Raw genomic sequence first — 13,279 nt, 5'->3', positions numbered from 1 at the left:
TTAGTCATACTTATTTGTGTTTCATTGACCGCACCCCCAACCATCTTCTCCTCATTTATCATCCACGGTCAACTATCTCTCATAATTAATTAATAATATTGTTAGTTTAATGCCTTTTACATTTATTTATTCATTGACTTTCTAATTTACAATACACTTTTTCATCCAAATTTTCATTCTCCAAGAATTTTCCGGCATCTGAGTTTCTGAAATTACCAATACCACAGGGTTACTGTAAAAGAAACTGTACGAACCGAGGTGAGTAAGGAATTCCAAAGAGAGTTAGTGGGAATAATTAGGAGGTTCTATGAAAAGGGTTATACACATAGGTAGATCGAGAACGAATGCCTCGGGGTAGTTAATTTTAAAGTTTTGTTTTAAACCTTGTTTAAAGAAGTCAAAAATCAGATAAACAAAGGTGCTAATGTATTGTAATAATGTTTTTGCCATTATGAATAGTTTAATCTTAAATTGCCATTGCAAAGACCCTTATTCATGAATGAACCATTGATAAATAAATATCGTATCCATGGCAATTTTAGCTATTGGTTTCAACTATAGCTGATTTTTGCCCAACCCCGCTTGAAGCTATACAAATAAGATTAAACTATTAATAATGACAAAAACATTATTACAATATATTAGCACCTTTGTTTATCTGATTTTTTACTTTTTCTAACCATCTTTAAAACAAAACTTTGAAATTAACTACCCCGAGACATTAGTTCTCGATCTACCAAAAGATATAAAGAGTAAGATTAAACTATTAATAATGACAAAAACATTATTACCACTACTTGATGGCTTGATTTAAAAAACAACTATCAAATATGCGTGGTAAAGAGAAATATTCCCAAGGTGTCTTTCAAGTGTGTGTTCGACATATAACACTAGAAATTTTAATTTTAATGCAATATCCTTTTCCATCCTTACTATCGATATTACTAGGGAGTAAAATAACGGTGGTGTTTATTTATTGTGATAGGAGATTAAATGTTATTTAACCTTAACATTTCATTTTTTGATATATTTATTGAAATTTACAACTGTATATTATTATAATACATTGAGTAAATTTGATCTTAGTTAAAATAGAGTGTTACAGACGTGTAGAACAACTACCCATTGGTAGCACTCTAATGACATTTTACATTAGCTGGTCTCGTGGCCATCTTCTTTTCAGGTGCCTCGGAGGATTGTCAGGAATGAAAGAGGATGCAAGGTTAGAAACTAGGGAATTTGAGTGGTTTGGGAGTTTGTAATGGAAGGAGTGATATCTGGTTCTGGCTAGATCGGTTACATAGGGAACATTAAGGTGTTTATGTATGATTTTATTAAGTAAGTAGCATTAAGGATTTTGGATTGTAAGGATTGAATACGAGAGGAATTCGAAGGTTTAGTGGAGCATCAAAGCTCAACTCCTTATGTCCAGATTGGGCTGAAACAGTCATATAGATCAGTCTTTTTGTAGTGTGTTGGAAGTTTTGACCGTTTGTCTAGTAAGTGTTGTAATAGTCGAAATCGACGTGCAGTTTCCTGTCTTTTCAGTCTTGTGTGAGGATTCCAAGTTAATCGTTTGTCCAAATTTAGTTCAAGGTAGCGGATCTGTTCGACAGGGGTAAGAATAACATTATTAAATGAAACTGTAGTGTAGTCGGTAGGCTTACGACGAAGGGTAAAGGTTATTTGATGGGCCTTAACATTTAACATCCAAATATTAGATATCCATGCAATATCTTAGCCCTAAAATATCCAGCCTGGGACGTTGTCTTTTTTCATTGAGTGGTGGTCCCACAAAATGAAGAACTTTGACTCCCAACCATGGTTAGGCAGTATAGGACTCCAATGGGAGTCTTGGCCAAAAAAAAAAATAAATAAATAAAAAAACCTTAAAATATACTCTTGTAATGGTTAATACGTTCCACGTTAAACATTTAACGTCAAATTTACATCAAAGCCTTGGCTAATATTGACTATAAAATCTTAACATTATTAAGAATCAAAATAAGTTAATGACACCAACTATGACTGGCTACATATATATCTAGATAAAGTCCACCTTACATGACCAATATCATTGAACTTGATATATGCAGGTATGTGCTACACCAATGTATGTATACCAAGGTATGTACTATAGCACACGAGTCAGTATTATTGTTATTGTTGCAGTATTATTATACCCTAAAAGAGTCGAATATTGATGGTATGTATGGTGTACGAGGCCCTCAAGTAAAACACGTGAATAGATGTTAATGTACAATGCAATTGATTCTTACCACGGCCCACGGCTTAAATTGTTTTAAAACATTCACGGAATATTGCCAACTAATTTGAGACATCGAATTTAAACATTGGTTGCGTAGTTCACCCAATACATCGCCCAGGTTTGGTGTATCTCTAAACACCTGTGTACCTGCCTTTGACTTTTTCGTAGTCTGGTGAAAACTGATTTCTAAACTGTTCCATAGGTTATACTTCGTTCCCGTTTATTTTCCTGTACCTTTGTATGGCTGGAAAATAATTTTAAAATACAAGGTCTGAAAGTTGGTTTCTTCCCCAATCATCCTGAGGGATTATATGTTTCAGCATAAATCCTAACCATCCAGAGGTCCAAATTAAAGTAAAGGTGTATTGGTTTTTATTCACCTCAATCATGGATGTTGGTATGATAATATTTAAGTTTTAATAATTAGTACATTCCTTAGTATTTTATTTTTCGGTTGGCTGTACAGATTTTGTAGACCTTTGGTCGCCCGAACCAGCCTTCTCTACCTGCCTTGGGGTACTGCCAGTTTGCTGCATGCAGCTTTTCAGCACCTTTGTTTATCTGATTTTTGACTTCTTTTAACAATGTTTAAAAGAAAACTTTCAAATTAACTACCCCGAGGCATTCGTTCTCTATCTACCAATGTGTATAACCCTTTTCATAGAATCTCCATATCATTCCCACTAACTCTCTTTGGAATTCCTTACTCACCTGGGTTCGTACAGTTTCCCTCCTAACATGAAAATAAACATATATTTACATCTCACGGTTTAATTTTTTAATTAAAAAATTGTTTCGTTGTTTTATACATAAAAAATATTTTTATGTATAAAGCTGGTTTTACACTATTAAATTTGAAACGACTCGTATTATACAAATATTCCATAATATATAAAAAGGAAGATGCTCCGGGAGCGGTTGAAAGAACTCTAAAAGTAATTAAACAATTTACTATGAGCGCATACAGCATGTCAGATTTCGTCAGACAAAGTCGATACTACATTCTCGAAAAGAATATTTAGCTTGACGGTGTCTAAACTTGTTTGAAACGGGACTGTCCTGTAATGTGAGATAGTTTCAAACTCGGTCTATTTCATCAGTCACACTTTCTTTTACAGTAACCCTGTGGTATTGGTATTTTCAGAAAATCAGGCGCCGGAAACTCTTAGAGAATAAATATTGAGATAAAAAAGTGTATTGTGAATTAGAAAGTCAATGAATAAATTGGGTATGATGTAAAAGGCATTTAACTAACAATATTTATTAATTTTTATTATTTTTATAATAATACTCATTATTATTTCGATTTTCATGTTTTCTTTTTTTAACCTTAAATTTTCCCATCTCTTCAAGCAAGAAATCCAAACTGTCATCAGTTTATGCTTGCTCAAGAAATCTAGTAAACTTTGGAAATCTTACTGGATATTTGTCAGGGGGATTATTTATAGAGGACAATTTCAGTAAGGACCCCCTATAACACAATAACACTCGGTCTGTAAGAAAGAATAAGTGTGTAGGGCGGGCTATTTATGTAGTCTGTTTTTTTTTTGTAATTAAATTATTTTTAACAATCTTTTGAAATTTTGTCCCTAAGAAAAAAAAAGCAAATAATTTTAAAAGATATATATGTAGTAGACCTGCTCAGAACTTGTTGTGACTCCCGTGGAAAATGAATCTGGATCATTTCGTTCAATTGATATACTTTTGATATTTAATTTTTACAAATTTAAATTAGTAAGTAAAATTGATGTCTTAAAAATACTAAGATACTTAAAATTAAAACAAACATTATGGAACAGATTGACCTATTTATAATGTCCGGAATATAATTTATTTACAATCATCAAAACTTATAGGGATTAAAAATATTTGAAGGATGACTGTATGAGACGAACATTTTAATTTTAAAATCCCTACGTAAATAATTCGGAGGGAAGTTATAAATAAAACATCCTACGCCTTAGGTCCAAACAACTATTAGACTCCTCATAGAAAAACATCTCCATTCGATTTTATATTAAGATTTTTTATATCGAGATTAAATCATTAAATAATGAAATATATTATTATTTTATACTATAAATTTGTTACATAAAGAAAAGTTTATACACATTGTGTTTAAAAAGACTCAGTTTATCTTTATTAATCGGGACCTTTATCGATTCTTTATCAAATTAACACATATTAAATCAATAATATTTGCATAATCATGACCTCAACTTTTTTTGTTATTGTAAATTTATTATTTATTTTTTCTTTATAGATAGGGGACTATAGTTTTGTTAACAGCTGTTGCAATAGGATACTTGGTCACGTTTTTCGATCAGTGTGGACTTTCATATTCAAAATCATGCTATTTGTTCCTTTACTCTATTTTAGCGTTCGTTTTTAAATAGAGTACATTAAATAGTTCGGCCTGACTTCAATGTAAAACTAAGAATTATTGCTCTGATTTTTTTTTTTTTTTTTTTACTAATTTATTTGTTGTTATTTATAACTGTATAGAAATATATACAACTAGCAAATTTGCTATAAGTTATAAAATGACATGATACAAATATGTGGAGAATCTACCTATAACATTTCTAGAGGAGAAGATCTCGGGACCATTTTCTTTTCAGACATCTAGGAGGATTATCAGGTAATGAAAGAGAAGCCAGGTTAGAAATAAATGGGTTTGGATGGTTGGGAAGGATTGGTGTCTTGTTCTGGCCAAATCGGCAACATATGGAAAATTCAGGTCTTGATGGATGACTTGATTTGTGACAAAGTAGGGAGTATTAAGGATTTTACGAAGGATTTTGGACTGTAAGGATTGGATACGAGAGGTATTCGAAGGCTTAGTGGAGCTCCAAAGCTCAACGCTCAACTCCGTATTTCCAGATTGGCCTTATTATAGTCATGTAGATTCAGTCTTGGGTAATGGATTGGAAGCTTGGGCCGTTTGTCTTTTAAGTGTTATAACAGTCGGAATCGACGTGCAATTTGCTTTCTTTTCTGTCCTCTATGATGATTCCATGTTAGTTTTTTGTCCAGGCTTAGTAAAGGTAGTGGATCTGTCAACAGGAATCAGTGAAATATTATTCAAGGATAGTGTTGGGCACTCCATAGGTTTATGGTGATTATAAAGGTGATTTAATGGGGTTTGTTTTAATCCTTCAGTTTCAACACCATTCTTCAAGGGTTGTGATATGGAATTGGGAAGTTTGGAACGCAACCAACTGGTTACTATCGAATAAGGGTAATCTGAGGTGAGGATATTGCTAAGATTGGTTGGGATGTCATCTATATAGACTGGGTAGAGGATGGGACCGAGGATATTATTACCAGCGGACTGAGAGCAGAGGGATGAATAGAAACTACTGTGGTTTATTTTGAATAATCTATCAGTGAGATAAGAACGGATAATGAGAAAGTATGTACAGAGTAAGAATTCATGGAGTTTGTAAAGCAGGCGAGGATGCCACACTCGATCAAAAGCCTGTTTAACATCGAGAAAGACTCCCGAGAAGTATATTTCTGACTCTAATGAGGACTACACAACTTCCACTAAATGATGACATTACTGGATAATCGAGTTTGATGTTCAAAATCCAAACTGGTATAATCTGGGATTATGTGATTAGAATACAGGATAGAGTACATACTTTTCAGAATGAGTTTTACCAGGATTTTTTCCCATGATGGGTAAAAGAGAGACGGTAGGATGTTGGGTATTCTTACGGGTTTTTGTGTTTGGGTTCAATTTTAGTATATATCATTTCCATGGGTCAAGGAAGTGTGTGGAACGGAGTAGAAGGTTTATGTATGTGGGCGAGGAATAGGGTGGATTTTCGAGGAAGAAGTTTTAGGATTTGGGATATAATTAGGTCGTATCCATGGACTTTTCTGGAAAGTAATCTCTAAATGATGCTGGATATTGGGTTCGGTGTACAAAACGACATATCTCAGAGAATTAACGGGAGGATGGTTGCAGCTAATCGCAGCTACCTTGGTCCAGCCAAACATTCAATGGACAGGTCCATCTGTAATTGGAACAAAGTCAACCTTTATAAAACCTTAGTCCGCCCCATTCTTACGTATGGGCCAGAAGCCTGGGCTCCCTTCAAAGCTGGTGAAGCCTTGCTTGTGGTAAAGGAAAATATTAAGAAGTATGAATATTTTTGGTCCGGTTCAAATGATAGTCATCCGGAGAGAAAACGGAAATTTCGTGGTTATTGACTTAAGTTTGTTCAAGCTCATCGACCTCGGGGGACTTCGATTTGCGGGGTTGAGGATGGAAAACAGCGAGGAACCTAAAGCCGCATCCACACTGGATGCGCAGAACTTAAACATAACAAAGGTGAGCAGGTAGGTGGTGCGCGGTGAACTGATACCTTTTGAGGAACTTTATCTTTATTATATCTATAATTACAGTGGAAATCACTTGCAGAGACTGTGGCTTTTGCAACCGATTGACATTTTAATTCTCAAAAAATCTTCGATCTAGAAGTTGGAAACAAGTAAACATAATGAGCTTGATATTAGTGCTCAAATGTATGTGCTTTTTTGTTTGTATGAAATTAGGTTTTTTTTTTTTTTCTTGATTACAAATATAGGAATTTTTGTAAATAAAGTTATACAAAAGAAGGTAGTTCGCGTGGCGTTCAATAAAGGTATCAAAATAGTAAAAGAGAACTATTTATTGTAAGCAAACGTTTCGTCCCACTTTGCAGGGCTTCGTCACGGCTGTCAGAATGAATTATCGGTGTAAGAATTGTGACAATTCACGTTCATGTAATTGATTACATGATATAATTCACTTCATTCTGGCATCCCTGACGAAGCCCTGCAAAGTGGGGCGAAACTTTTGTTTACAATAAATAGTTCTCTTTTACTATTTTGATACCTTTATTGAACGCCACCCGAACTATCTTCTTTCTATAGCTTTTTTTACAAAAATTCCTCTTTTACAATTTCCACCCGGACTATCTTCCTACTAAATAAAGTTATATTTAAAAAAATATTTGTTTCCTTTATTATTTAGTCGTCTGCTGACCCTCTTATTATTTCCGGAAATATGCATATCCCTTGGAATGTAATGGAAAATATTAGATGGTCCACTGTCCCCTTTTTACCCCATAAAATTTATTCCATGGGCCATAAAATAGTGAAGCTGTAAGTGATATTTTTGTATCAAGGATTACGTTGAAATCAATAGGTTTTAAATCCTTTAGGTTGCATGTACAAAAACCTTCGCAGAATGGGACGTATTAAACGATATGACGTTGATAATGGTGTCGCAATCAATGATTTTCACTGTACAAGCTATGCTGCACTTGCAATTAACCTTGGATTTTGTGGACTATAAAGGTACATAATTTAAATTGATTACAGCAATATTTGATCAGAATGGATGCGCACGTGCACATTGAAACACCTTGAACAAAGCCGATTCCACCACAAACACTTAGTTCCTAACTGCGCCGTTCTGTTCAGCTCTGAGCAGTTTCAGATTTCACTAACGATCGTCCTTGTGAACAACGTTATGTACTGTTCTGTTAAGCATAGTCCTGTGAGGATACGCTAATCGAGGTGTGTTAGGTGGCAAGTGGAGAGTGGTCCGGATCTATGTAGGATGTTCGAATGGGTTATTCCTGGTATCTGAAACCAGAGAGCTGCTACAATTGACCGAATCAAGCAGCAAAATTGTACGAAAGCAATCTTGTTTTTTATAACTACTATGAATTTGTTTCACAGTTGTGCGAAATACGTATAATATTTATAAACGAAATTAATGAATCGAATTTGATACTGCACCGTTTTCACAGTTAAGTCCAAACCGAACGAGCCATTCTCGAAATACAGGTGTGTCGAGGAAAATATGCTAAAAAAAAGATCAAAATCGGATTGACGGTAGTAGGTGTTTTGCCTGTTAGTTTGTTAAGAAGCAAAAACAGACCGAAAGATACATTACCAAATTTGTTCCTGGATGAACAAAAAGCTTGCCCACATTCGGTAGTGAGATAGCAAAAACATTTCATTTTTTTTTTTTTATAATCAAGCCAGTGGGAGCAAGTTCACTACACAAACTTTTTAATGTTGTAAACTTTTCATATTTAAATATTTTTGGTTATTATAATTAGATCCACTCGAAAAGTTGGTCATTTTTTAATTGATGATGGAAGGAATATAATGGAAGGGTACGCTTACAAGCTGAGTGACGTCAGAAGGCGGGGTCTATTCCTGTCGTAGGCGTGGCATCCGATACGCCATATTTGAGAGTTGCTGCCGCACCCCGCTTTCCATAAATGGCTAGCAAAGGGATTTTAAAAAAATAGAGTTACTCAAAGCATGCTCACATTTTGTTGTTGATATTGATCTTTTGAATTTTTATTAATTCTGTCACTTTTTTGTCGTAAACATTAAGTATTTTTTAAAATGTTTACTGCTTTACCTTTTTTTTTTTTTTTAAATTAACGACTTTCTCCATTATATCAGAAACAAATACCAAACTTTATATTTTAATTTTTTCTATAAAAGAAATTAATGTTTTATTAACTGTTCCTAAAAACATTAATCGAAAAATTGACCAGGTTAATTCAATTATATATTCACTCCTTATTTTTTAGAACAGTAAATATATTTTAAGATCCTTAATATTCACATTGAAATGAGTGAACAGAACAGAGAAAGAAGCTTGAATTTCTCTAGTTTGGCTTAATGGATTTTCACAATAGATATACCAAATTATTGGAAATAATATTTACTATAACTTCTCTTATCTTTACATTTGCAATTAAATGAACTGTTTTACAAATAATTACAATAATGTGCGAAATCCCTATTAACTTCTACGTAAAGTTGCCTTCAAGGGGTGTGGCCTGATTCCCACCCCTTAGCATTTTTTGCTTAGTAGAGTAGGGTTATGGCAGCCCTGATAAAATCCTGTATTTTTGTTGTGGTGACAGCGAAGTAGGGAGGAATTAGAGGCTGAGAGATCATTGTATAAACATAAATAGTTGAGATATTATTTAGCGAAAATGCCACTAATTTAATTTTTATAAAATATTGATCAAAATTAATTAAATGCTATTGTTAAAAATTGACTAAATACTACAGAAAGAAAACGTCGTGTCAGAAGAAATAAAACCAACAGAAATACAAAATTAATATTGTGAAAAAGTCTGGATGCCTTTTATCGCATAATAACATAAAAAATTAAAGGGGATCTTTTCTTCCTCACTCGCTCTTACTTCATTTAAGCAACTTGTATTACCAAATCTTGAAAACATTTACGTAGAGTAATATTTGAAAACAAAAAATACTTATATTAATATACCTTGAAAACATTTAAGAAAATAATATTTGAAAACATAATGACCTGTATCGATCAACATTCTAACTCACTATATCGAGGAATTGGCTGCTTAAAAAAATAAAACTGGTCTACATACTCATTTGAAATGAAGTGAAATAGTTGATTTAAATCAAGCGCCCACATTTTTATATTTCACCAGCTGAACACAAGCAGATGTGTTGTAAATAATAATTATTATGTTGTAAAAAGTTGCTTGAAGAGTCTGTTGACAATAATTAGCATGTCAAACCATAGGCAATTGTTACTCCACGCAATGAAGCTTGTGTAAATACGAAAGATTGGAAATGTTTTCATAACTGCATTACTGTAACATATTATCTTTGTGGATAAGTGCATTATTGTTATATTCATATAGATAGTTAAGTTTATTTACAAGAATAGATTAAGTCTACTTTAGTATTTGTGTGTGCGCGTGAGTGAGTAGTGTATTTTAAAACTTAGTCCCAGTGAAATATGGAAATCTTTAGTCATTTTGAATAAGTTTAATATTCATAAGATTAAAAATATTTAAGGTGAACGGCTTTAGTTGAATTTTATAATATTATATTATAATTTTATTGAATAAAATATCTTAACTTTAAAAACACGACAAACGTCAATTTAACTCTGAGTGCAGAAGTTATGCCAAGATGTGAGCACCTAGTGTAAATATATTGGATTTCTCAATCAAAGATTATGAAGCCTGGAAATCCTGCAATAAATTGATAACATAATGATATAATTTATTTTTTATTAATTAATCCACATCCGTTTAACCTTAATAAATTAATGGTTTAAAGGAAACAATTCCTCGTCGTAGTTTGTATATCCTATTTAATTCAAGGCCCTGTCCAGGCGGCAATATTTTTCCAATCAGCTGATTTCAACATTTAAAACAATTGCATTCAACAATCAATATCATTTTATTTAAAAATAAATGAATGTCTGTAATTATAATATGATTTACTAATCCTTTCTATATTGTTTAATTCCATTTTGTTTTGTTTTTAGAATCTTTTTATTTGGGGAGTAAACATGAAATTGAGGATGTTCTTACAGGCTTTTGTAAATATTTAAATCAATTTAAAAAACTCATCATCGTTACTAGTAGCAACAATAATTGTATTAAATTTAAAAAAAAAATAAAATAAAATAATCTCAGTGATATATTAAATAGGTAGGAGATTAGTGATAGCTACCAACTTAGGTAATACTGAATTCATAATTGATTCTATTAACATTATATATTAAAAATAAATGAAAGCATTAGGTTGAAACAAATGAAAATATAACGTGTTCATGTTCTCTAAAAATAAGAATACAAGTTGTAACACGACAATTACCAATTAAAAATCGGAACGAAAGGCTTGAAAATTGTTCAATGCTACCCGAATAGCATAAATCAGCCTGGCGTTAGGTGATTTTACTGTGTTATGCTGATAATAAAAGACATTTCGTGCTTCTAAAATTACCCCGAATTATAAATATATAATACAATTGAACATATGATTGGTTTTGCGCAACCTAGTTAGTGACTAACAAAACAAAGGAATCCATATCCTTGTGACGTCACGGATCTAAACATTGCTCAGCTGTCTGCCATCTGTGTTACTCAAGGTATGGTCATAGTATCAAAATTTTGTTGAATTTTTGCTCAGGTGGGGACGAATCAAATCAAATCCAAGACGGAGGTCCGATAGCAGCCTGGACTCGAAGGGAGATTCGGAGGACGGCGGCTTGGACCCGCCACCGCGAAAAAAGTCTCGTACTTCAATAGAAGCTACGATGCAAGCTAATGGCTGTTCTCCACAGCTACAGCATAAAGAGAAAGATGAACCTATTACGAAAGGTGAGACACAGATCAAAACTGAAGCAAATGGGGACCTGGAGAGAATATTCAGCAAAACTGACCAAGATATTGTCAGACTGATTGGACAACATCTTAAAAGTATTGGCCTTCAGTAAGTAGTTGTCAAATTTTATTTTTTTAAATATAATTTATATACTATTGCGATTATAATTTTCACATGATTGGATTGCCTCACATTTTGCAATAATCTTTATTTTTCTTAACAGGCAAACCGCTGATATGCTCATGAAAGAATCTGGTTGTCGATTAGATCATCCTGCTGCTGCTAAATTCAGGCAGCATATTATGGATGGGGAATGGAGCAAGGTAAAAAAAAATCAATCAAGTCTGAAATTTAATTCTTTAAAGTGACTAGAAATTTTAATTTGACATATAAGTATTTATGTCAGTTTATTTACACCTTCCTTTGTTTACAGGCTGATAATGATTTAAATGAACTGAAACCTCTTCTCGAGAAATCATCGAATAGTTTATCTGTAAGCACAATTTATTTCAGTAAATTAATTTATTATTTTAATAGTAATGTTTATTATTATCTTGAATATTTTTTTTTTACTACATAATTTTCCCCCACTTAAAGTTTTCTGACATATCATGTTTGATTCTTTTGTACAGGAAATGAAATTTCTCATATTGGAACAAAAATATTTGGAGTTTTTAGAAGATGGTAGAGTTTTAGATGCTCTTCATGTTTTGCGTGAAGAATTAACACCTCTTCAACATAATACATCTAGGGTTCATGAAATTAGCAGGTATTATGTCACATCTGAGGTTTGTTTTATGAATACATTGTAAATAATAATGAAAAATATTATTGCTTCTTTGTTTGTTTGTCTGTCAGTGATATTTTAGAGGAAATAAAGTTATGTTAACAGATTAGTTACAATCTATTTTAGGTGTGTATTGCTTTTTGGATTTTTTTTTTTTGTCTAATTTAAATTTCTTTTCAACCAATGTATATGACCATTATTCCATTATTGACTTGTTTAGCTGACCATTTCATAATTATTTATTGTTTATGATGTTTTTTTGTCGGTAATTCAGGAATAGAGGTTATGTTTATACCTCTTGTGCTTTTTATTTGTTCTTATGATTTGATTTTGGTGAAGTGATAACATTATTAATGGAAGGTCTTCAGAGGGTCTTTTCAACTTGAGGCATTCCTGGATCATTATTTAGGTAAGACTTAATATGTCACAATGATATATAAATTCACATCAATTACTCGAGAAATCAAGTCAAGTAATAACTATTATGATTATTCTTGTTTAAAATCACAAAATATTTTTACAACTTATCATTTAAATTAACTGTGTTCACTCTATAATTATCAAATAGAAAAAAAAATATAAATTACAGAAAATCTCCTGTTTCAGAAAATGTTGATTGTGAATTACATTTAAATCTTCATATTAATAATTAACTTCATGAACAATTTTCCAAATTGTTATTGGTTCTGAAATGATTTAATATCAGGACTCTATATTGTTTGGTAAACCATTTTGGCTTATTTAGTTGTACCACTTTGATTTAAACTTGAATACTAAAGATCATTATGGTATTAATTTTGAAGATATATTTATTTGATAATGAAAATTATATTAGTTAAATTCTTAATTGTATTGAGCAATCAGAAATTGAATGGCAAAAGACATTCATGACCAACAAAGGAAAAGATATTGTATTAATAATAGAATTAATATTTTCTTTTTGTTTTGAATTATTATTCTGAGCCTTAAAACATAAGTAATTTTCAAGAAATAACCTAACTGAAATCATTTAATATAAAGAAAATTAATGT

The 13,279-nt window shown here is 32.2% G+C and overlaps 1 protein-coding gene across 7 annotated transcripts in view; it reads left to right on the top strand.

The window, feature by feature from the left end:
* LOC106678234 (WD repeat-containing protein 26) overlaps positions 1-13,279 on the top strand; it is a 44,627-nt gene that overhangs the window by 15,340 nt on the left and 16,008 nt on the right. For all 7 annotated transcript variants that reach the window (XM_014416641.2, XM_014416639.2, XM_014416643.2 and 4 more), the window contains exons 2-5: positions 11,267-11,569; positions 11,685-11,784; positions 11,895-11,954; positions 12,094-12,230. In XM_014416641.2, the coding sequence (XP_014272127.1) occupies positions 11,267-11,569; positions 11,685-11,784; positions 11,895-11,954; positions 12,094-12,230 (600 nt within the window). The remainder of the gene's footprint in view (positions 1-11,266; positions 11,570-11,684; positions 11,785-11,894; positions 11,955-12,093; positions 12,231-13,279) is intronic.

This window comes from Halyomorpha halys, unplaced genomic scaffold, assembly GCF_000696795.3.
Source record: "Halyomorpha halys isolate HHAL.00 unplaced genomic scaffold, Hhal_1.1 Scaffold129.1, whole genome shotgun sequence".
Lineage (NCBI taxonomy): Eukaryota > Metazoa > Arthropoda > Insecta > Hemiptera > Pentatomidae > Halyomorpha > Halyomorpha halys.
This window is presented reverse-complemented; position numbering and strand designations above follow the sequence as displayed.